The 26,629-nt window shown below is 39.1% G+C and overlaps 2 protein-coding genes across 2 annotated transcripts in view; one reads left to right on the forward strand and one right to left on the reverse strand.

Annotated features, from left to right (window-relative positions):
* LOC139720025 (thiosulfate transporter TsuA-like) overlaps positions 1-9,030 on the forward strand; it is a 33,719-nt gene extending 24,689 nt beyond the window's left edge. The window contains exons 2-9 of the mRNA XM_071631401.1: positions 1,151-1,392; positions 2,073-2,127; positions 3,654-3,756; positions 4,279-4,402; positions 5,019-5,079; positions 5,604-5,773; positions 6,743-6,894; positions 8,889-9,030. Of these exons, the coding sequence (XP_071487502.1) occupies positions 1,151-1,392; positions 2,073-2,127; positions 3,654-3,756; positions 4,279-4,402; positions 5,019-5,079; positions 5,604-5,773; positions 6,743-6,894; positions 8,889-9,030 (1,049 nt within the window). The remainder of the gene's footprint in view (positions 1-1,150; positions 1,393-2,072; positions 2,128-3,653; positions 3,757-4,278; positions 4,403-5,018; positions 5,080-5,603; positions 5,774-6,742; positions 6,895-8,888) is intronic.
* Positions 9,031-13,356: 4,326 nt separating this feature from the next.
* Positions 13,357-26,577, reverse strand: LOC139719999 (26S proteasome non-ATPase regulatory subunit 12-like). The gene is made up of 10 exons (XM_071631375.1): positions 26,461-26,577; positions 22,166-22,354; positions 21,033-21,140; positions 20,468-20,572; positions 19,564-19,719; positions 18,001-18,135; positions 17,075-17,187; positions 15,451-15,625; positions 14,661-14,738; positions 13,357-13,920 (listed from the first exon to the last, which is right to left on the reverse strand). Exons 1-10 carry the CDS (start codon positions 26,548-26,550, stop codon positions 13,708-13,710), a joined length of 1,362 nt encoding a protein of 453 aa, XP_071487476.1. The 5' UTR covers positions 26,551-26,577; the 3' UTR covers positions 13,357-13,707.
* Positions 26,578-26,629: the final 52 nt, after the last annotated feature.

A 26,629-nucleotide genomic window follows, 5' to 3' on the forward strand; every position in this document is an offset into this window, starting at 1 on the left:
CGTCTCCCGACTAGCCACGAGATAAAATAGAGGAGGGATAATCGCATTATCGCACGTTCAATAACTTTACAGTCCTAGTAGGCGCCAATAGAGCCCACGGTGTGCGGTAACATGCAAAACGCCCTTATTGAAATCCTATTAAGAACGTATAGGACAAGTGACTTCTAGGAGATCCTATCGTACGGAACCTCCTTCACAGCCGCATGGGTCGGTGAGGCTGAAAGGTGACTTGAGCTTCTTTGGGCACTTCGTTGCTACATTCACTCAAGCACGAACCCAAACTGTTCTTCTTGAGTGCTCACGCGATGGTGTCTATAGATCGAGGTTGCTTGCTGTATCATGCAGCTTGCTTCACGTAACTTTTGATCGGTCCTGTACTTTCACCAAACGATCAGAAATGACGATGATGACAATGAGAGTAGAAAAAAAATCAAATAAAAAGAATCAGTAAGCTTTGGTTTGGGTACGGTGTTAAAAAAATATTGCGTCATCGACAAGCGAAAGGGAATGTTGAAGTTAATGTGACCTATTTAGGGCACAAAATATCATTTTGGCAATACAGAAAAAAAGTCTCGTACAATAACTGGATTGTGAAAGAAAAGTGGCGTCCAATGAAGACAAACCCGTGCATAGAAAGTTGTCATAGCTATCTATGCATATACTATGCATATTAGAATATCATATTTGAATAAGTTCCGCAATGTCAAATGCGACCACAAAAATGTACGCAAGAGTCAACGTTTCTATACCTACGAATATTACGCGCGATATCGATAAGTGAGAATGAGGATGATTCGAACGACAGCAGAAAAAAGTGAGAAAATAGAGAGAAAGATCAGGGGAAAAAAAAAGAAGAGGGAAGAAAGAGAGAGAGAGAGAGAGGGGGGGGGGGAGGAGGGAGAGAAGGAGGTGTAAATCGATGGATAATTGGACACGATAGGAAACCAAAAAGCTAAAGTGCCCGCGGAAATACCAAGTGTTCGGTTGAAACACCGTTGTGATTTTTAAAGTCAATATCTGTTTTCGTTAACGCTCGAGTCGCATGAAATTCTTGTTGGAGTTGGATATAATTTGCATGAAGAAGAATATTTCTGTTTCGTCTGTATTGAGCTTCCTTTTTTCTCTTTTCTCCCTTTTTACCGTCACACAGTGTTCGAGACGGCAACGATTCGCGGTCAATTCATCTACCAGCGATTCATCATGATGAAGATGTTCCTGTCGGCCGCGGGGACGAGCTGCCTCTGTCTGGCCCTACTCTCCGTCATCCCGGCGACCAGACACAAATTTGAGGCGGCGCGCACGGCCTACGTCAGCTGCCTGACGCAGAAGGGCGTTATTACAGTAATCATTGGAGGCGCCATTCTCGGGGCCGGCATGGCTATATCCGGATCGGTATGTCAGGCTCATCTTCTTTGTCCTACCACGTGACACCAAATTTTGTACAAATATATTCCGGTCTGCTCATTTACATTCTTATATCCTTGACATAGTGATACTGAAAAAAAAGAAGAGGAAGAAGAAGAAGAAAACACGCTTAGGGAGAAAACCCCCAAATTACCACGTAAATCAATAACCCGTGGCATGTTGATGGCCATTTTTATATTTGTCATTTCCTGTGCCCACATTATCTAAGTATGTGGCTTCGTCCAGATTTAGGTTTATGTACGACAAAGTAGGTACATACTGCCCACTGAAAAGTGAAAGTTAAATTTTTGGTAGGAAAGTTTGGAAAGTGTTTTGTTGTTGTTGTTGTTGTTTTCGTTGTTGACTTTAATCATTATAGAGGTCATCTTGGATTGATCAGCAGCCCTTGTACACTATGGTTTCACCGAAACCTTATATCCTAATATAGGACGAAATCAGCAAAAATAGAACATATTATCATGGCCTTTATCAAATCAACAAGTACATGTATGTATAAAGCACTGAAAAGAAAAAGGAAAAACACGTAGCTTATCACACAGTTCAATGATTGTTGTTGACTATTGTCTTCCCTTGCCGAATGCAAAAACAGGATGATAGAAACGCCGATCTGATACGTTGTCAAAAACTTATCTCGTTTCGCTATGTAGTGTCCTGGCATGGTACTGGTACAGATCGGGGCGTGGCTTTCAAATGGCGGAGGAGGTGAGTGACAATCAGTAGCCAGCCAATCGATTCACGTCTTCACAAGGGAAGGCGTGTCGGGATGATATATTTGTTTAATACATTTGTATTATCTGCGCGATACTGTCATGTGTTTGCAAATAAAATACTCAAAATATTGTGATCTTGGCTTCTGAGAAAAACAGTGTCTGTAACCACTGACAGATCTATCCTACTTAAACAAACCAATGAATAGATAAATAGGTAAACGTAATTATTTGCCTCATGCATGGTATTACACTAGATTCATCCTACATATAGAGTAATCTAGCATGCATTATTTAGTTTCTGGTTAATTCATTTCAGGTTTGTAGATTTTGAAGACACGTCTGTTTTAATTCAGTTGTGGAGATCCATTTGCGTAGCGTTAACGCACGACATATTTTCTGTTGTGCAATCGAGGAAAAGTTAAACAATTTCCGAATGACCTAATTTCATTATACATGCATCAAACAAACTTATACAATTTTTTTCATTCGTTTTCATCCGAAAAGCGATTAATTTTTAATGAAATTTCTCTATAATTGTTGAGAAAGGAGGACAGGATGATATTATCTGTTGATGGTTTCGACAATCTATGTCATACAAACAGACATTTACATTCCATTATCATTACGCCATTCAAATTGCCGCGTGGAATTGAATGCATTCGTGTAACAACAAAAGTGGTTAGGTGTGAAATAGAATGAATGCATACCAACCATTAATATGCGTTAAATCGTTGCTGCTCTGTTTGTTCCTCTTGTCTTCGTCTCACAATCCACAAGCAAATTATTCTTATACAAAAGCACTAATCTTCTTTTGATTCATTTTAATGAATTTCATCAATGATGTAAACTAATAAAACGTCTGTATTTTGATAGAAATAAAGCTTGGAAATTTTTCATATTCGCTTCCAGTATACTTGAATTGCAACAATATGTGTTGTATATTGGGTTCCAATATCTCGTCGTTTTTCTTTCGAGTTGAAAGTGCTAGATCAAAAGTGTTACGTCTCTGGGTATATTACTCTTAGTTTGTATATCTGTTTTTCTTTGCAAGCTGAGAAGGTCTGATCGGGCGAACGTTTCTGCCAGAAATTTGGAACGGTGACACGGAAGGATTTTGTTTGAAGTTCACTCCGTCTATGCATGGGTCTCAACTGAGATCTCAAGACCATAAATCTAGCCTATTCGTTCTCCCTAAACATTCTGATTATGGCTCTGGTGATCATTGTTACCCAGTCAAGAATCCCGATCACCACGTTAATTCCAAATTCAAATATCAAATTCCAATTTCAATTTCAAATATCAACTTCAAATTTCAAATTCCAATTTCAATTTCAAATATCAAATTCAAATGTCACTTATCAAATGAAACTGTCAAAATTTCAAATTTCAAATTCGAATTTCAAATTCAAATCAAATCTTATTTCCAATATCACATTTCACATATCAAATTAACAACAAATCAATGTAACACAAAATATCAATTTCAAATCATATTTTCATTATGTTTTCATGATTTAGCCGTCACATTCCTCGGTTGCATCGTGGCTGTCTTCGTCTACGCTCTCCTGGAACCATGCATGACGAGACTTATGGCCCCAGCAAAACCTTACGACAAATATTTGTAAGTAAATTCTTGGATTTGTCAGAACAAAGTGTCTTTATCAATTTTTCATACATATTTGTCTTCATTCATTTATGCTATGCATTCTTGCATAACAAATACACCTTCAAGCAACACATATACCTGTCTAATTGCCAACAGTACATGTACTTACTTTCACACGGCGAATATTGTGCAGTGTTGTACACTTTATCCCCTGGCATAAATCGAAATCATACAGACGCAGCGTTTCATAGATGTTATCCGTTAACTACGTCCTTCCGAATTCTATATTCAATCATTTTGTGACTGAATCACATTTCCGTCTCTCATTTGCCAAACAAACCAAAACTAAACTAATACACACAGATGCACGCACACACAGTCACACACAAGCACACACAAACACATTGAAATCATGCATTCACCCATTTCGCCGTAAATTTTATGGTGTGTACAATTAGTGTCTTCATCATGAGGTAAATAATTACTGAAGAAATTGGTAAGTAACATACATTTCTGTTTTGTACCCTTGATATGCAGAGCCGACTCCTTCGTTGACAAATGGAAGGTGCACTTCGCTTTCCTTGCTGCTACTATGGGCGTGCTAATGGGCCTGGTAGTCATCACCATAGAAATACTCAAACCATGGACCACAGACCTTGCCGTAAGTATAGAAGTCTGATCGGGGTCATACCACAAGTCATAGGGCCTATAGCCCATGAGTTCGACACTAGGCAAATTAAGGCCCATGAGTTTGACACTACGGTCTCGTGGGCCTTGTTTGCTTATAGTGCCGAACTCGTGGGCTGTATGACTCCTGGGCTGTATGACTCGTGCGTGTCAGTGTCGTGACGTGCACCCGTCTGATCGTCTGATCTGTCGGAATCAGCCCAACGGTGAATTCCAACAGCTGTAATTGACTTGGCTTTCCGAAGCTTCCTGGAACATTTTTTATTAAGTTTCTTTCTAATCCTCGAACATTCATTGTAATCAGTATCATATCATTCAGCGTCAATATGACAACAAGTGTGATGTTATCATTAGCGAGTTTTTTGATCCGCGACGCGAACGCTAAGAAAGACGACGCTAGATAGGCCAAAATGGTTATACACAATGAGCGAAACAGCTGTTTCCATTGTCCGATCCGGGAGGTTGCGTTGTCTTATCGTTCGCGTCGCAGATCTAAAATCCACTGTCTATGAAATGCAGCAAATTTGCGAAGAAATATGGAAGCGAAGGAGAAAAAAATTACGATGTATTCGTTTTTTTCCCCCACACAGAATCCCAATGTCATAGGATCATGGTTCTTCGAGAATTTAGCGTGGCCACCTTACGTGTCGGGTATGTCGTCCTTGTTATTGTTGATTTTCACTGCTTTGTTCTGTATACTCCACAATTACGTCATCGTAAGATGTGTAAGTAGTGTGAATATAATCATATACAAGAAAGTCATGTTGAAGAAGACATTTCAGTACGAGTGTCGGACGACTGAATTTTTGTTTTCTCGGGAAGATTAATATTCAGAGAATTGCGTCATTGTGTGATATTTATGACGTTATTTTTCCTTCTTCTTATTAGTATTATTACTACTAGTATTGATAGTAATTATAGTGTTATTAAGAATTTTAAGAGGAAAAATAATCCAACAATATCAAAATACTAGTATAAACTATTACTAATTTGCGGTATAATTGTTATGATTATCATCATCATCATCACCATTATCGCATTCATTTTTCTGATTGTCAGTATCATCATTTTTGCTTTTATTATGACCAGGGAGGTTAAAAAAGACACCTCCCTGTTATGACTACACGTGATATTGTTATTTACCTGTAACAGTGTTTCTTTGTTTCGTCATACAGGTATAATGATCGGCAGTCTTCAGATCCCACTAATCCTGCTAATGAGTGATACCATCGGGGGCAGCAGCAGCTACTGCACGCTGTGTGCACAGGTGCTCGTCACTAGGAGAATGGAAGAGTGGCTGCCATATCTAGCACGGTTCAAGAGAGGCTCGGAAAACTGGTGGCAGGTACATACTTGTAGATGGTCCGAGCTTCGATTATTACAGTGACAAGGTTAACACTTGCTATACGGGATCGGGCTTTTGACTCTCAGAAAAGATCGAAATCTCGAGTTCGAGTCCAACCCCGGAGGACAAGATGTATTCACCATCATTATCTTCCTGTATGAAACCGGCTGTGAATGCTGATACTGTATAGCGTTCTTGAAGAGAGTTCAGACCAAACGTGCGACCCTGGATGAATAACGTTGCATTGATACTATTGTTAATGTTATCATCAATGCTTTGGTTATCATTATTATCATCATTATCCCTCAGTGTTATTGTTTTATTCTTATTTTCACTATCATCATTATTATCATCATTAGCGTTGTCACTGTCGCTGTGTAATAATTATATGCGGCACTGTGTTGATAATGTTAGGACTGATATCCCGCAGTTTACCATGGAAATGATACTGCCTCCGAAAATTTTTGACAAGAGTGAAGATAGTAAAACAGAAAAAAAAAAGATTTCTGAAAATGTTCATGCAAAGGGTTAAGTACTCATAATAAAAGAGATTTCTGAAAATGTTCGTGCAAAGGGTTAAGTGCTCATAACAATGCTTCTCAAGTTTTACTGTCAGTAAAACATGAAGTTGAGTTAACCTATTTTCTCTCTAAAAAAAAATCGAGTGAAAATTTTCACTCTAAAAAGAGTGAATACAAAAAAAGAGTGAATTTCGAGTGAAATTGGAGTGAATTTTGAGTGAAAATGCTCATTTTCACTCATTTTGGAGTGACGTCAGGGATCACTCGAAGATTTTGGAGTGATCCCTGACGTCGCTCCCAAATGAGTGAAAATGAGCATTTTCACTCAAAATTCTCTCCAATTTCACTCGAAATTCACTCTTTTTTGTATTCACTCTTTTTAGAGTGAACATTTTCACTCGATTTTTTTAGAGAGTAGACCTATATTTTCTGTCACTTTTTTCCTCAGGTGTCGTACGTGCTAGGAGCAGTCGTCGGTGCCTGTGTGTCGGCCGCAGCGTCGCGCAGCCTCGGCAGCGTACCGGGAGTGAGTCTAGCTTCCTCATTCATCGGCGGATTTCTTCTCATTTTTGGATCGAGGCTTGCCAGTGGCTGCACGAGGTAAGTACACACTACAACTGAGCAGTCGCATATGAAATTCCTCCTCTGATCAAGAGTGGTGTCATCGCACTCTTTTATTGTATTTATCTATTTATCGTAATTTCCTTAACATGTGCAGGTATATATACGCATTGCTTTTGTTTTTGTTGTGTACATAAAGTACTTTTTATTTATTTAGTGCCGAATAAAATTGAATTGAATCTAGGATATGACAATCTTTCAAACTTCATTTTCATTCTCATTTTTTTTTCAACAGAATACTGAGTAATAATGGGAGTAGTGGACATGCTTTTGAATAATACACAGGAGGCAAAAATAACAGTATGTTCGTGTCTGTGGTCAATACAAGAAGAGACATAATAGAGACACATATATACAAGTAGAGATACATACAGACATACGCTCTTTCATAACTTTGAAAACATTACCGCGAAATTTTCTTTGATTCATATTCCTCTCACATCACTTTCGTCACAATTTGGAAGAGTTCTTTAAATCGCCATTGGTTGACTGTTGTCGTTTTAGTTTGCTTTACCAGTACGTATGTAAATAATCGAAGAGAAAATGCGCACATTAATTCAAGGTGCCCATTGGCATGCGTATAATATACGAATAATTTATGAGTTGTGAGTGCATAGGGCACGAATATCGCACGAGGCGCGAGATAAGCCACTGGTCTATTCAACAAGGCGCGTAGCGCCGCGTTGAATAGACCAGTGGCGAATCTCGCGCCGAGTGCGGTATTACGTGCCCCAATGCACGAACAAAATCATAAATTATTCGTTTTATACAAGACCTTGTCCACAATCACAGTACTAAATTAGTGACCGCTTACTCAGGAAGGCCCAAAAATAAATGTAACATCAGGCAGAGAATTGTAAACCACCCTGTGTACAGCTTTCAAACACTCGTCATGATTCGACCACGACACAGGAATCACAAACTCCGCAGGGTCTATACCCATTATACGCTTACGTTAGATCGAGTTAGGCCTGACTGTTAGGCCGATCTGAGATGTCGGTAGATCTAGTAGTAGGTCTAGACTTTGTCTATTTCCGAAAATGCTTTTGTATAAAAACACAGAAAAATAATCAAATTACGGTTTCTCAACTTGAAATGAAGTCTTGATTTTGGGATCACTGTGGTCCACGTAGCAGATCAGAGTCAAAAGTAAAAACACAGCAGGAGGTGTAAAGGCCGCGATACATGCAACTAGCTAGGTAAAGTAGCTGCGCGTACACGTTAACGTTGCAGTACTCCACCGCGCCTGGTATGGGAGACTTACCGGCAGCGCAGCGCAGCCGGCCAGCACGTACAATGTACACTGTAGTTTGCTGGCGCTTTGCTACGGTGTGGGTGTGAGCCACAGAACTCTGTGAGCGGCCATGCATTAGTAGCCCCCCGCGAAGCTGTGCTATAGTACCTTCGAGCCATGCAATAGGCCCATGCCAGGGGCCTATTGTATGGCTGTCACTCTCAATGAGTTTGATAGGTATTTTCTATTGAATGTCATGTGACATGTTCTTGGCCAATCACAATTCGACATCATTCTGAGGTGTTGTATAACACCCGCTAACATTCTTTCATATTGACTTGCGTGATTTATTCCTGCCCATTTAATGTATGGAGAGACAGATTTCTATATCTGGATCATGTTTTCCATTTGTGGTGAAATTCTGCGTACATTCATGTATTCCATATAAGTAATGATGGTCTCTTATAGTGCTATACTTACGTTTTGATTGTTTCTACTTCTGTATGCCTATAGAACAATTCGAGAATCAGCTAGGAATTTAAACGCTGCTCCCTTCCCATTTTAAACACACACACACACACACACACACACACGCACACACACACACACACACACACACACCCACACATATAAATACTTACATCACGCACAGAACAAAGATGAAAATGATATATCTCGCTTTCTAATTCTGTCTATATCTCTCCCTCCCCCTCTCCCCCTCTGTGTGCAATCGGTCCAGTGGTCACGGTCTGTCTGGCATGGCAGTCCTATCGCTTCTCTCATTCCTGGCCGTAGCCGCCATGTTCGCTGGTGGTACCGCCATCGGCTTCATCTTCTGGGCTGTCTGCAACTCCAGTGTCCTGGACTACTACACTTTCTAGGACCGGAGGCCCAGCCATTTTGGACGAGAGACTGTCTGCAACGTATGCCCACTGGCCGAGCGAAGACTGGCCGAAGGAAGTGGTTACAAATAAAGTGGCTTAGCCCTGCAGAAATATTAAGTGAACAAAACATTGCCTGACATCAGCAATGTTGCAGGATGAACGGTAGATTCTACGGGAAATGACGTCACAATCAATGGTATGGCGAAGATCCACACTCACTATATGCCCCGATGGTTTGACTCCTGACAGACACAACGGATTTGTGTAGATCATGCTTGTATAGGTTCTATAAAAGTCAAACAAGAGGAGTTAGTTGGGCATCTACATCTTTTCATACCAGCATCAGCCATCATTCAACAACCCCCCCCCCCCCCTCCCACACCACCACCCGAAAAAAAAAGTACAACTGTACAGCAAAAAGCAGTGTATGTTGTTGCTTCCTATCAGTGTGGTTCGGGCATATATATTTTCCTTTAAAGGGAATGTGGTATCATGTGATTGCACATCATGTAAAGGCTGATCATCTTTGTGTAATTATTACTTTCCTGCACTGTATGATAAGAACCCATGTATAATGTCATTCACCCAGTACGCATTTCAGTACGTATTCATGGCTTAGTCAAGAAAGTGGCACCATCTTCTGCTACATAGAGGATAATATTCGCTATTATGATACAATACTCGTGTAGCATTATCTGGCCGAATCAATTTCTCCAGAGCATTACATAGCTTCATTTCATCCAAACACCATCTTCACTTTGCTTTAACTTTCACGTTAATCAATAAAGTAAACTCAAACAGAAAGGTCAGAAGAGTCACAGGAGTTGGAAGTATCACAAGTTTTATGAAACAGTGATATAGATGTTCAAAAGTACATTATACATCAAGTCCATGAACTGATGATGACCACTGCCTTACAAGTTCCCAACTGACTGGCACTCAAATCTGTAGACTTCCTTCTTTCCTATGAAATATACAAAAACCTGAAACTATAAGCATCTAGTCATTGCAGAGTTGTGGTAATTTTGCAAAGATAAGGGTTTGTGGATGATGAATCATTGATGGAATACGTTGTACAGATGTACATGCTTATGTTTTTGTTTGTTTGTTTTCAGTGTACCAAGCAATAGGAAGATAGCGAGATGATGTGACATTGTTTGGCCAGTCAGTTTGAGAACACTGTTTAAAGGAAAAGTCTGAAATTCTGAAACTCTATTACAGTTTTGTTTTGCTTTTGTGTCCCCAATTTGAATGGAACTCAAAATTGTGGGGGCACTGTAGCTTAGCAGATACTACTCCTAACTTGACTTTCATTGGAGGTCCCCTTAGTTCGAATCCTGTCAAGTGCCTTGGACAAGACGTTTTTACCCACCAAGTCCCTCTCAAACTGGGGTATAAATGGGTACCCGATAACACTGGGGTAATAATTGTATACTCTGGCAGGGCCGTCTGGTACAACAGTGTCAACACTGAAGAGGCTACCCTGGATAAAGAAGATCACCGTATTATTGCAATGTAGAATTATTACTTCCACCTTTCTGTGTTTCTCTTTGCTTTATGTAATAACTTTAACTTGATTGCAAAATGGTGTTTCACTGTACATTCAGTTACCATGGTAACTGAGGATTCTGGTATCAAAGAGATAAGCGACATAATATATACAACAAAGCACAGGAAAAAAGTTTGCAAAGTATATCCAAGTCTATGAATTCTTGACAAAATAATCCTTGGATTAATGTCCATTAGCAGATACATGTATGTACATTTCATGATGTTCTGACATCCTCTTGATGATACAGCTACAAGGACCTGTATCATAATTTATTATGCTGTGTGTCATTTCTACCATTTATTTACAAATCATTATGCAATGTTATCTTCTGCTTGTAAAAAATATGTTTCTAAATTATATATCAGTGTGTATATATTGGAGTGCAAATACAATAAAGAGTATAAGTAATTCTAATTTCATACTTGTATATTTATGCCGTTTCTCTTTTCTGTATCTCTTGCTTTAATCTCTGTCCTATGACAAGAAGTTTCTCAAGTCAACAATGGCAAACTTAGAGCCAAGCTATTCTACATGATGGTTGCTGAAAGCTGCATCACTTTCTCACCTACTCATCATACTATCACAAACCATGCAATCCATGGCCAACCCCAGATTTGACACAAAGAAAGACTGCACAACTCAAATGTTGAGCATGTTACATTTATTATCATGCTAACATACACAAGTATGCTACAATTATACACTGTATGTTACATCAGCACATAAGTAGCATATTTCTTGCTACAGACATGGTAAATCTAAAACAGATCCAACAAATATAGATACAATACTTACTACCTACAGGAAGGGAAGAAAAAAATTGCTGGTTTGCCAAAGCCAGTCTCAAGGCATAACCCAGTCCTCATTTGCAAATTAGGGATCCTGACAGAAATATCTTTTAACAAGAGTCTCAAAGACTGGTTTCTGGACACACATATACATTTACTAGGAAGCTTTCAGATCCGGACACCCCATCACACCACCTCGGGGGAACCAGGATTGGTGGCATACAGTCTGTGTCCAAGAAAACTCTATACTTGCCTGCCATAACACTGACGGGCAGAAAAAAACTTTCCTACATCTTCAGCTATATAGTCCAAAGTATACTTGGGCCATAGGTATGTGTTTCATATTTACAACTTAACTCTTGTCAGAGAGGTTGTACTCACATCAGATGCTTTGTGAATAAAACATCCATTCATACACTTCCTCACTAACATTGTTTGGACAGTTGCTACCAGGTAGTTTGTTATGGCTCAACTTTCCGGGAAAAGGTTTTTGGTGTCTAGGAATTATGAATACACTTCAATTTTCATGTGACAATATGAGCATACACCATTTTCGATTCGCCCAACCTCAAACTCCTCATATTGACTTGAAAATACAGTGCACTCCTGTTATAACGAACACGGTTATGACAAAATTCTGGTTACAACAAAATAATAATCCAGGTCGCAAAATTATCGGCTCTATGATTTTTTATTGTTTATTTGTTAGGTTATAACGAAATTTTGATATAACGAAAGAAAGCTGCTGGTCAAGAGGACGTCGTTATACCGGGAGTCCACTGTAGTTATATGGATTCTATGGTACCATTCACATAAGGCAATAGAGACCATTAAAACCAGGAGCGAGCAATTTGCTCTAATGATTCACTAGAAATGTACCCATTGATCATGTCACAAAATGTCGTACACATGAACCTCTGGTTTGTGACAATTTGTGGATACGCACGCTACATGACGTGTTGACGCACAATGCACATTAATGCAAAAGGGGAAATAATTAAAATCTGAAGCAAAATGGCGACACTGAAGAAGCTATGAAGAAATGCCAATGCGTAGCACAATGGGGAACTGAAATTATTTTTGGAAATCTTGGGAGTATCATTATCATAATGGCAGGGTGCATATCTTTATATTCAGCATCATCACATTTCACACAGTAGATTTTCTTCCTAAATTGTACTGTGGCCAGTTATTTGTAGTAGCAGCTGGGAGACACTGAAATAGTTTGTGAAGTTATAAGGTCTGTTTTAGTCTCAGGAGCAACACAAGACAATGCAGATAGAAATTCAGGGTTTTGTGGAAACTGTTCAAAACAAAGTACATGTACATAATGTACTTGCACGTGATGAATGATGAGAACTTGTCATTTTGTACGTGTTCACACACGTGAGAATTCAATGTGACCTCTACTTGGCAGGCCTGTCACTAGCAAACAATTTGTTGAATCACTTTCAAACAGGGCTTCCCTTCCTCAGAAACCATATACAAAATGTCCTTGTGCCATGGGCTTCCCTCAGACTGAATTTAAACAACTTATGCATGCAATGCAAATGCATGTTGACCTGTGTTGATTTATAATACCCTGATCATCATCACTAAAACAAGAAATAAAACAAGAAATAAAACAATAAATATCTTCATATGTGCCATGTATTTTATGATAACTTTTCTGCCACTTTTCTTCAGATTACTTGGATCTGCCCAAAGGAAAGTTTCTAAACCATAATCCTGTTGATGACTTCATCTGTCAAGCACTGCTAAATCACTCATATGATCAACAACAGATATTGGAATGCGACTTGCCCTAAACTGAGCATAACTTGGATGTTTCCACAATACGAATGCGACTTACAAAGGACATTGCATTTGTGGGCAGATGCAAGCAATCTGAAGAAAAATAGCAGAAAAAAAAATGATATGGCACAGATTTTGATTTTCATTTGGTCTTGTGTCTATCCAGAGTATCATAAATCAATACAAGTCAACATACATTTGCATTCCACATATTCTTTAAAGACCTGATAGTGTGGGGATTCATGGGTTGCCCCATTCATTTGTTGCCCATCGTGGTACATTCGAAAACCTTGAACAGCAGCCATCAGTGAATGATGCTGTGATGTGCGTTGGCATGTACACTCATTGGTAATGGCTGACCCCAGTTGAGATTTTTTGGCTGTGTGCGTACTCACACAGAGATCAGCAATAAAGCTATACACAATTCGTTACGAGGACTCTCGAATACATCTGAACCGGGCCAGCTTTCCCCACTTCACGGTATCCCCACACGCTATCGGGTGATTAATCTACAAGCTAGAGGACGGCGAAGGGAGCAAATCAGTGAGCAAACTGGTGCTGCATCTCCTCCTTGTTGATGAGGTGAGTGGTCTTGTTGACAAGGTGCATCAGGTCGTTCAGATTGTTGGACCACGAGTTGAGGATGTCATTGGGGTCCCTGTGCGGCATGAAGTCGACGATGCCGGCCAGCCGGTCCACCTTGGCGTAGATTGTCTTCTTCTCCACCAGCTTGGAAAGGAATGCTTCTGCTTCCTGCACACATTCAAACAGAAAGAGGGACAAATGATAAGGCAAAACCAGATGGGACAATTCAAATTGTTTTATCAGTATCTTGCACAAATATTTACAAGCCTGTGATATGAAGAATGAAGTCATGTTATATGTAGGTACAAACTTCTCAATGTATCAAGATCTCTGAAGTCACATTTCACAAAATAGACTAAAAAACTATTAGGCATTTTCTTTCGAACAATTTATACATATGTGATGTATCTGTAGTTGAAATAGATGACTAAACATTTTTTTTTTCCCAAACTGGTGTCACATCTACAAATGCTATGCTCAATTCTAATTTCAATCTAAACGAATGACTTGATTGCCCTGTTGCGCCATGTGTCCAAGTTTGATGAAAATCTTTTTCCCCCTGATTTATGAATCAATCAAATAAACCTACAGACAAATTGACAACACAAGAACACTATACTATGCATGTCAAAACCTTGGAAGTGGTTGCAAACAAAGGGTAATTTGAACATGGTAGCATGCCTGGAAAAAAATATCAGGCCTTGAAGCTGAGGACGAATATGTGATTTGCGTGGACAGTAAAAGTGAGGCAAATTCACACTCTGTGTGTCTTATGCCATCCTTAGGTCTCCTAGCCTCTTACTGTCTCCTAGCCTCTTACTGTCTCCTAGTCTCTTACTGACCCCATGGATGTCAAGAATGATGGTACACCGAGAAAATAGCTGGCAAATGGTCTAAAAAAAACTTACGTCTTCCGACAACTCGAGGAGCTCTCCCATCCTCTTGGTTGTGATGCGGGTGTAATACTTTGCCATCACTCGGATGTTCTGTACAGTCACACATGGAATCATTGTCAGTCATTTGGAGAAGACTCCATAAATTTGTTCATATTTTCCTTCATTTGTTCCATGCTTAAAATTGCAATTCCATTAAATGTTCAGGTTGACCTTTAATAGCAACTAGAGTAAATTCAGACGCACAAAGTGGTAGAGGTTTCATCAAAATCGGTACTTACATGTACCTACCAAAGTTATGATGTTTTACTAAGGAAACAGTGATATTAGTTGCAAATGAATACATATATAATCCTCATAAAGTACGTGTACTGTAAAACTAGAAATGCACATGAAAGTTCTTGTCTACATTATAATCATGCATTGAATGAGAGTGGCAATTCACAAAGATTTCAAGCTGTGAAAAAGGCCATCGGCTCCAATTTTGCAAAAATGTCATGCTGCGAAAATATCTTGGTTTACAGTTTCCTTTTTCAACATGAACTCAGTATAAAGAGTTCTGTTCTTTACACTAAATTATAGTACCTTTGCAAAATCTAGCAACATTGACTTTTAAGGGAGAGAGATGTTGTACTGCTAAATATTAACCAAAACCACTATTTCTATGAACAAATGAAAGAGTTGTGAAATGGAAGACATGTACTACTGTTCAAAAAACCAAACATGCTATTTAGCAGCTCTGTCAAAATCACCCACAAGTGTTAAAGTTAGAAAGATGTCCGAACTTGACTTCCAGACTACTCACATGCTCCACTACCCTGTTCCTCAGGTCACTCCAGCGCTGCTTGCCCTGGTCCGAGTCTGAGAAGACATCCGTCGGGGGGCTGGTGGCTGACCCTTGTTTCAGCTCGGTCTCGTAGATAGCACAAACCTGCTGCCACCTCATCAGCTCCGGGGTGGTGAAACATTTCAGCAGGTCCCTACATGGGGTCAGGAGGAGGATATTGGTAAAGCATCAAATGTATTGTAAACAGACACTCCATAAACACTTAAACAAAAGTGCACAGGAACCCTGTCATGGAGAGGTCGGATACACACCAGCTTTGTTATACAGTGGACAGCCACAGCAGTCAAACTCTTGTGATTGGGTTGAGGAACTCAAAAGCTTTATTACTGTACAACACAGTTTTCAGAGATGATTATCAGTAACATGCACAAGCAATATCCATTATTTCTAATTGTCTTTATCAATAATAATAATAATAATAATAATAATAATAATAATAATAATAATAATGATAATGATAATGATAATAATAATAATAATAATAATAATGATAATGATAATGATAATAATAATAATAATAATAATAATAATAATAATAATAATAATAATGATAATAATAATAATAATAATAATAATAATAATAATAATAATAATAATAATAATAATAATGTCTTATTTACCCAGGGTAGCCTCTTCAGTGTTGCCACTGCTCTACCAGAGGGCCCTGCTATTATTATTACCCTAGCGTTGCCAGGTACCCATTTATACACCTGGGTCGAGAGGGACACAGTGGGTAAAAACATCTTGTCCAAGGACGTAAGCACTGGGCGGGATTCGAACTCGGGTCCTCCGATCGGGAGTCGGGAGTCTTATCCACTATGCCACAGTGCCCCCAATCTAAGCTATCGTAACAATGGTGCAGGGTATCATTGGTCAAGATAAAGAAGAATATTTTTGCTACACGCAGTAATCACAATGAAATAAGAAATCAATTGCAGAAGAATATTATCTGATCAAAATAGGAGTAAAAGAACAAAGAAAAGAGCGATGAAAAACAAGTTACACTGGAGTGATAATTAAAATGTTTTTGCATCAGAAAATCATTGGCATATGGTGTCCTGTACATACCATCAATAGCCAAATGTTTACAATTACTATTTGAGGGTTACATCACAGGCATGCTCACAAAAAACATGATCATCTTGGTTACTTGCATTATTCACTCAAGGTGTACTCCTCACTCACTTTTTTACATGAAATTATACCATTTTCCAGATATCGATATTTTCTGCATTTTTTTTTTTTCTGGCACAGAAAATACATTATCTACACCTCTGGTTGAAGATACTTATTACGACCGGTTCCATGACATTTCCTCCTGCAACAATTGCTCCCATGGAATACCGGCACGCTAAAGCCAAACATAAATTCTACCCACAAACATAACCCTAACTCTAATCCTAATCCTCACACCAATCTAAACCTAAAACCCTGTCACAACCCTAACCATAACCCTAAGTCCTTGGAAAAAAACAAGACTGGAGCAATTGTCGCAGCGGACAATGTCGTGTCACCATCACGACCATTTCAAACTGAGGAAAGTTTGCAAGTTGAAGATGTAAGTGATGACATAGCTGCTTACTTGTACTTTGGTATATCCTCCAGCTTTTTCTCCTGACTGACCCTGTGTATGAGGTCAGACTGTTCATTGTCAAACGGCGCAAGGATCAGGTACAGAATGGCGTGCTTCAGGGCCTGCATGGACAAAGTGATAATATCATTATATCAGGAGATTGACTGTATTTTTGGTCATAAACTGGTCTTTAAATAGACAAAAACACGAGTATCACAAAATCTTTGTGGCACAGAAGGGCTTGAGGAATGGTGTCATACCATTAGAGGATACTTGGCGTAATTCTGAATATTTAGTTGTAACAACATTCAAAATGATGTTGTGTAATCATGCAATGTTTCAAAATATTAACACGACTTGAAATCATTTGAAATCTTAAAAAAAAAAAACACCTCCAGATTACAAATTCTCAACATTCAAAAATGAATATTTGTGAAAAGAATAGCAGGAACTACATCTCTAAGCACCATAAAAACACTGCCATCATTCTAGAAGGAATCACTTACAAATATTTCCACTTGGAACTGGTAATTGTTACTTACCATGGTACGAGTTGAAGATAGATCTTCATGATTTAAAAAAAAAAATCTGTTCCACAGAAAAATGTGTTTGATTAAAAAAAAAAAAAAAATAAATGATGTCCATTCCAAATAAAAACTTACATGATGATGTGCCAAAGCCAACCATTGAAAGGCTTCTTAGATAGACTGTTTTGATTGTTCTTAAGCTAAAACCTTAAATTTCATTTTTTTACTACCAGTGAGAATATGTCAGAGTTGCGCCTATACTAATAATGCAAACCCACATAAAAGAACTTGTTTGAACTAGACTATTACCCTGTCATTTAACCCACAGAATGCATGGCAATGGGTAAGAAATATTTGACAGACACACTTCTCCATGGGACACTGTTTACATTGCATATCATATCATACCTCTTTCCACTTAGTCTCGTCATTCTGAATGATGGTGGTGTCATAGATTGCCCGGTAGTGCTTGCAAATGCCCAGGTAAGCTCCTTCATGCTGGTCTAGCTCTATCATCAGCTTGTAGAATTTCAGCTTTTGCGCCTGAAAGTTTAAAGGTCAGAATTATATAAGTATTATTAAGCATGATTGAAAACTACATGGGTTCATCACCATGCAACACATATGTATCCCAAAGCCCCGTAGTATGAATTCTCCTCCAAATACAATCTTACCAGATACTGCATACTGTAAAAGTGGATATTTTCGCGTGACTAATTTTTCGCGCTGGGCGAGCTGAGAAGAGTTTCGCATGTTTTTAATTCCGCGGAATCAAGACATCGACTACTGGAACATATGGCAAGCAAAAATATTCGCGTGCTTTTATTTTCGCACTAGTTTCGGGTTGCGCGAAATGCGTGAAAATTTTAACACCGCGAAAATTTCCACTTTTACAGTATATAATTTCGCAGGTCTTTTATTTTTCACAAATTTTGAGAGTCGGGCGCTATTCACAAATTTTATGTCAAAAGTATCAACTCTAATCCTGCCATGAATGTGACAGGCACGCAAACATTTCGCCATTCATTCAGTACTACACTATACAATCCCAAATTTAACCAATAGCAAAAATTGTCAGGAAGTCCAGGTTCTTGAAAATTCAGACTCAATAAGTATATTAGAGGAAAAATGAGCAAAGAAAATGGGATTCCACCTGGATTCGAACCCGAGACCTCCGGATGCTAGCCTGGTGCTCTACCGACTGAGCTATAGAAAGCCCTAGTTCAGTGTTCGTCCCAGAAACCATAAATTCTCAATGCTTGGATGGTCAGAAGCTATAGCAGTGTGTTTGTGTGTGACACACATGCACACACTTAAACCTGGCATAAACCCGAAGGATAATTCAACTTCGCGATAAATGCGAGGGATCACCGAAGTGATGCAGCTTTTTGAGTATGTAACAAACGCAAACAGAAGAAAACTGACCAGAAATGAATATATATCAATAAATATATGGCGCATAGAGTAGAAGAACATCTGAGGCATCATCACACCAAGGCCTAAAATTCAGAACACTGAGGGCCCCTGTCATCAAATACAATAAATGGCTTGACTGTCCTGCGGTACACAATAAAAGCACATTTGAATGAAATCAGGTAAGAAATGAGGCTGGTAGAGTGCACACAAGACATGTGACAAAGTTACCTATACAGGCTGGAACATAGGGGGCAGCATTACTAAAACTGATAAGAACCGAGAATGACCAACCACACAACTCATATCAAGTGTACATGAAATATACTGATAAATTACCAAATTAGTGCATTTATACACAATCCTCTGAATATGAATTTTTGTAATTCAATATCAGCAAATGAAGTTAGTCATGTTGTTGCAACACCAACGACCTATCATATTGCAGCTCTCCTAAACTTTATGACTAAGAACTGCTGTACAAAAGAGTCATACTATCACAAGTGGTATCTCAAATGACCCTAGAGAAGAGAAGTGTATGAATTCATGTGACAATACCTGGACCTCCTCGTCAGTAGAGTCAAAGAACTTGGTGCTGACTTTCTTGCTGATGATCTGGGTGCGGATGTAGTCCTTCTTGGCCAGACAGAGACGCATTTGCTCCAAGATGAAGTCGACTTTCTCTTTCCTTTCCATGGAGCCGAACGTTTCCACCTGATGGTAGATGAAAATTGCAAAAGGGCTGTAAGTTTACATTCCTTGTATTTTGACCAGATGGCAGCTTACTGAATTTCTACCACAGTATGCAGTCATATCTGTCTGGAAATGATACATGCGTCATCTTACCACCAGGATGGTCTGTACTGAATGGCAATTCACAACAGATGGAATTAACTTTGTCACATTGGCATTACTCTGTAATGCAACCTATTTTTAGCTGGATCATTTTACTCGATGCAAGTAGTCCTCTCGCAGACAACTGGCAAAAGTACATGACTAAGCTTCATAAAGCATCTTACACAAGAGCTAGGAACGGTCAAAATTTAGATTCTTTCCTCCAAAATCAGAATGGTTGGGAGGTCTGAAAATGTACCGATATCAATGGCAAATATTTCTTCCCTGAATGCAAATAAGTTGCATATCATATCCAATATAGGAAGTTTTCACTTGAAAAAAATGGCAAAACTTCCTTCTCATTCCATCAATGTGATTGTTCATCATGAATTCCACTACAAACAAAATTGTCTTACAAGTCCCACTTTGTGATCAGATACTCATGAAATACATGGTGTATACAAGCATTGTGAATATGTCTTCGAGTGGGGCAGTGAAGAAAGATGCGAGTGAAGCTCAGATTGTAAGATACCTCAGCAGTTCTACAATTGAAAAGAATCCATACGCTGTAAGACAAGAACAAAGAAAAGTTCAACTGACTGTCTCCTTCATGCTTCCTCTGGATTACCTGCAGTTCTTGGAGAATGTTAGCAGCCTCTGTGATGTCTCCCTGTCCTTCCTTTATCTTGGCCAGTGTCATGGTCAGCCGCGCTCTTTCAATCTCCACGTAAATCTAATGCAGGACATATGTGACACAGAACACAGAAGTAGGGTTGAACAAGATTGAGAAACGCACTCTTGTTACACCAATCATATATGCATGCTGCACAAACTAGCCACGACATGTGATATGAGACGAGTGGTGGCAATTTCCTTATACAGTATCTCAAGGAAGAGAATTTATTACAGCTCACACTTGTCTAAATTTGGCTGCTGTTTACTGGTAATTCAATTTGGCAAATCCTAAATAGCTGAGGCAAAGATGCAACCTGGCAATTCATACTGGATGCATTTCACAGTGACCATCTGCAGCACTGAATAAAACTGCACATAAGTTTGTTCATGGTATGTACGATATTTGACTATTATTGAAAGAAACATACAAAATATGAAATTACCGCAATATTACACTGTACATAAAAATATGTCATGTGGAATTAGGCAAGTAGTGAACAAACTTCTGTACTTCCTACCTTCCCAGCAGTGACCAATCGCAGAGTATCAATTAATTTGAGTTTGGTCTCCATATCCGGTGTCTGTTCAACATATGTACATGCTTCTTGCACCATCTTCACTACAGCCTGAGGAAAAACAAACAGCAACAAAAATCATCCTGATAAGCAAATGAAGAACCAAGATAATAAAGACCAAAAAAAAAAAAGGAGAGATGAGAAAATGGGAATAAAGTCACACAATACCCTCGTACCACATACATTCAATTCAGTTAAAAAAAAACAAAACATATCATGTTCATAAACATGTACAATGTTTTCGCATCATTGGGTGAGACTGCCATTGCCACACACACTCTATTCAAAAGAGTTAACTTGAAAATGGAGTGGATTTTCACTGTATGGATCTTGTGGTGTTAAACAGACCCTAATACAGGTCCTAACTCTCTACTTATGTAAATGTTAGACTGGTTCCCTGAAGTCTAAGGTGTATTTCTCTCAACATTCTATCATAACTCCCAAAGAGGTCACACATCCTTTTATAGCTGACAAGATCACATGCCGGTATTTTAGGAAATAATTTTCCTGGTATTGCATTACAAATTGCTATCATTCTGGTTTTTTTTTATACCACTGCTACAAAATACTGTCTTTTGTGTAGCACTTTTCTTCCATGGAAGTGTACAGGAAATCGTTTGAAATATCATTCCTCAACTGAAATTGCTAATCAAATTAAAGGCATTATTCACCATTTGCAGATGAAACAAAAACCAAGCTTTAGTGCTTCACAGTAGTTCTAGAATGTGAGTTCGGGATAGAAATGAACAATGTAAAAATTTGAATCAGTATAATCAATGTCAAGTATTCTTACAAAATGTGAACAATAGTTATTCAAATAAAAATATTTCTTGACTAAACTGTCCACAGTTATTGTTTATTGAGAAAAAAAGTGTGCATTTCAGGCTTTACTGCAACCTTTTCATATGACAGGGTGTTTTGTGATACAATTGACCTACACACATGCATCAAATGTGATTTCTCGAACATTTTTTAAATCATTGCTCCAAATGGTAAACTGCAACAGTACCTTTAAAGTTGGAAAATTATTCCCTGTATTTGGTAACTCTGTAAAAGGCTACACTGATTCCACCAACCTGTTTCAGCTGACTTCTCCGCTTGGACAAGAGGATGATGTGTTCATTGAGTGTCTCCCAATTGCGAGCCTCGAAGCAGAGTTTGACGATGGTTACAAGGATCCTTGCAGTGGAGTGCATGTCAGCAGCTGTCCTCGTCTGCTTCTCAAGGGACAGGAGACCTTCCAAGGCTTCTGTTAGCTTGTCTTCCTAAAATGTCATGCAAAAAAAAAAAAAAATCAGAATGATAACCATCATAACACCATTTCAGAGTTGCATTTGGACAAACACATACACTTTTTTTAGTAGTCTTTATTTGATTTCATTAAATACATAATGACTGCATAAATCACAAGCATTCACTTCAATGTGTTATGTACAGTGTGTACCGTACATGTAAAACAGGCAAATAAAATTTCATTAATTCATGGTCATTTATTTGAAAACAAACTTACGAGAGTTTGCACATAGCTCATGATACAAGAATCATTTCTAAAGAATGAAATCAGTAGTCAACCTCCTCCCCATCATCCACCACACCCCATTCATACAGTACACACAGATTACTGAGATACCGTACACCTCTCATCTCTTGTTTTCTGACAATGCATTACAAATTAATAATTTCCACCAGGAAACACACTAGAAAAATGTAATCATAATACACTGTTTTGATGCATGTCATACTCCTTAATTCATTTTGGATTTAATACCATTTTCAAAGTGATTTGTATACAATTGAAATACAGAGCAGTGTTCTAATTTTATGTGAATGTCATGATATCATGTGTGGTATATAGTATACAGTTATATCTCTAACTTTTTAAACCTCAAAGGCACAGGATGAGAATACAGTGGAACACTTTTGTGGAACTTGGGAATATATAAACTCTCCTCTATCAAAAAGTTAAATTGGCTGGTGAATTGCATTCATATCACTGAAAATAATCTATCAAAAGTTTAATTACATTGTACAGCATTGCAATTTGGCAAATTCTGGTCTGCCCAAATAACGCTGTTAATTACGTCATACATGTAGATTGTCGAATCTACAAATGTACGCTTCATTCATGTGTACATGGTTTACTGCAGGAAATTATGGAAATAAATCAGGTTAATCTGGATAATTCCTACCCATTTATCCGGAATGCCTACCCAATTATCTGGTAAATATATACACTGTAACACGTATAGGGAACTGTTTTTCACTTTTTATGTCAATTATGTAGAGTACCCAATTACATGGAGAGTATTGTACCTACAAAGTGATTAGTTTGATTACAAGTTCGAGTACCCACCTACTCTACCAGTGTGGGGAATAGTAATTTGGAATATATGCACAAGATCAGGTTAGTGCTGATTTTATTTTTCTCTTTATGAATATTTGTAAATGATGTCAGACTTCAGTTTCATGGGGCTGATTTGTGAGTGGAAAGGTGAGAGCCGCAGAAACGAGCACAGAAAATTTTGAGTCGGATCAGGTCGATAGGTGCAACAATCAACAGCCCTGCATGGAGCAAACCCGCTTGCGCCTGTGCTTCAGTGGGTCGCTGCAAATTGCTTGATAAAAACTCGATTTTTGTCAAAAAATGCAGACATAATTTTTTCTTTTTATTGTTATGTATGGATATAGGTACACATTTGTACTGTAGCCCGACCAGACGCTGTGCGAAGCGCACTATAATAAAGCGACTGGGCTGTGTGTAGAGTAAAATATCCCGTTTGCGGCAGTTTAAGCATTGTTCAGGGTTTTTCCAACTTGTAAACAAATCAGGCAAATTATTTTCAACCATTTCATATATCATAGACAAGATTATTCATTAACGCAATTGTTTTCGTAAAAGAAATTAACCATTGACCAACGCAGTTTTCATGATTTACCAGGGCAAAACCCGGCACAATTTTCGCCGATAAGGGCGATATGCGCCGTAGTATTTCTGCTTGTGGCACGATGTACAATCCCTACGCAATACGCGCGTGCTCCGCGATCTTTAGCTGAAACGCCTTCACATGTCTCGCGAACATTGCGTAAGCGCCAATTCCCATTGCGAAAGCACGTGAAAATAGCGTGCGCACATGCATTGGCCGCAAACAAGATCGCAATTCTGGCGGTGTTGTTGATGTCTTTCTTGTGTTTTTCCCGTTTTTTTTCGATGGTAACATCCACTTTCCGAAAAAAATGGCGGCCCACATCGGCTCGCGAAAGTTCTATTTTACGTGAGGATGTGTTTTCAAAATCCATGAACATCGAGAAAACGACAAAAAATCCAGTTTCTTGGACCATTGTTTCTTAACTGTTGTGTTAAGAAGTACCGAAAATTTCACTTTCGTCAGAGATTGTGCCCATTTTATCGGTTGGTTTTTGTTGATTGCTAGTGTGTTAGTATATGTGTAGTGTGCATGTAACAGTGCAGTGCTGTGTTTAGCGGTATATTACCGTGTATGTTGTACCTGCCGCGAACGGCTGCACTGCCGCTTACTGACGCAGTTACTCTAGTTAGGATATAGATGATGATATCTACTATGTACAAAGTAGGACATGTGTGTATGTAATAAAAACCACCGTGCAAACTTGCAGCAATTTATATGTCAGATGTGAGATGAATGAGAAGTGAACAGCAGGCCTCATGAGTATCTCGGGCCGACGGTCTCAAGAGCATGGCCAGGGTGCTCAATATGAGAGAGGAGGGATCCTCATCAGCTCATCATGTGCTGAGGTAGGCACCGCCAATGGCCCTAGCTGCCACTGCCACGTATGTGCACCGAAATTCAATGTGTGCTGTGCGTCACTGTATCCACATAGGCATACGTGTTGTATGCGGGATGATCGTTGTGCCATCGCTGCGAATTTTAGTGCATGTGTCAATGGAAATGTGGAAGGATATTAGTTTTCACTTTGTGTGAACAGGCATTTTTCGGTACGTGTCGAAAATACAGGATTTTCACTTACCAGCGAAGGTGACAGTTGCCTTCGGAAAGCCAGAATTTCAGCGCAAATTGCGATGATTCATGACGTGTAGTACCAAATTTGCAGTGAAAGTTTGTTAAGTTTTGTCTTTGTTTGTCTATACTATTTACCTATATTAAATGCAAACTTCATTATTTTGTTTGACGTTTTTGGAAAGCTTAGGTGATGAACGATTTCTTCAATGCACAACCTAAACTGCGCCAGCCAGCGCAACGGGTGTGTGGCAGCTGGAAGTAGGGCACTGCAAGACAATTTTCAGTCGATCTCGAGTCAAAATTTGCGTGTTGTTGCATTTTCTCCTCGCACGCGGGAACAAACCCGTGCATGCGTCTATAAGAGTTGTATACATTGAAGTTTACATACAAACGTACAAATGCCATGCAACAAACTTGCCTCCTTTTCATCGTCATTAATTTAAATTTGTTGAATTCCACCAAAAAAAAAAAACCTAACTTAGTCTAACGTTAGTTATTCAGAAATTCCTTCCACCTCCGTGGGTAGCCGTTGGCACATGCACGCATATCGGTAATGAGCGATTTGACTTTGACATACGCATCGCATGACGCCAAATGCCGCACCGCTAGGCCACCCTGCAAATAAACGAGTACAGCATAGTCTGCCAGCCGGTACTTCAGGCGATGCCTTGTGCGAAACGGGACTCCCTGATGCCGTGGACGCGCACCCATCACTAGCAGGCGCTGAGTGGTGACGTAGCAGACGACGTAGACTTCAGAGCGCACATTTAAAAATACGGACACGCACAAGGTTCGATCACAGCTATCGCGCGATATCGGCAGTGGTTTGTGGTCAAAAAATCAACACGTAATTTCTTGCATACTGTAATCAAATTTCGGGTCAGTTTTTACTGATTAAAATCATTTTTTTGAAGTTCCAAGGCACAAGGTACGATTTTGTGGTTTTTTACTTTGCAATGTGAGTTCTTTTGAAGAACGTACAACATTTTTTGATTTCTATTGAATGAGCCTAGCTGAGGTGACGTGACGCACAGGCTGTTCCGCCTCTTCACTTGCCGTTTATAATAGTAGAATCTATAGATCAAACATACGATCTACTTATGGAGAGTAAAAAGGAACATCTATGGCTCCACCAGACCACCGCATACCACATAAATTATCATTCAGAAAACACCACTTTATTTTTGCACATGACATGTGACACTATTTGTAGGACAAGCACACACACACAAACATAAAGCATATGGGACTAGGCCTACAGTTACTCTAACGTGACTTGCAATTGTTCTGTGCAGCCAAAAAGAAAAGGGATTGAAATGCACACCTATCGGCGGAATTCAGGACGAAACACGATCAAATGAATAACTCCTTACCTTTGCCAACTGCTCAAATTCCGGGAGCCGTCTATCGACGGTCTCCGAGTAATCCACTTCCATTTTCTGAATTCTGCCATCATCAGCCATGATTGCGAACCTTTCAGTGCAACTTATCATCGATCGCAAATACTGTTGGCGGAGTCAGCCCCAGTCATCAGTGTGATAA

This window comes from Diadema antillarum, unplaced genomic scaffold (genome assembly GCF_040938485.1).
Source record: "Diadema antillarum isolate AM-2024a unplaced genomic scaffold, OU_Dant_1.0 scf00000119, whole genome shotgun sequence".
NCBI lineage: Eukaryota > Metazoa > Echinodermata > Echinoidea > Diadematoida > Diadematidae > Diadema > Diadema antillarum.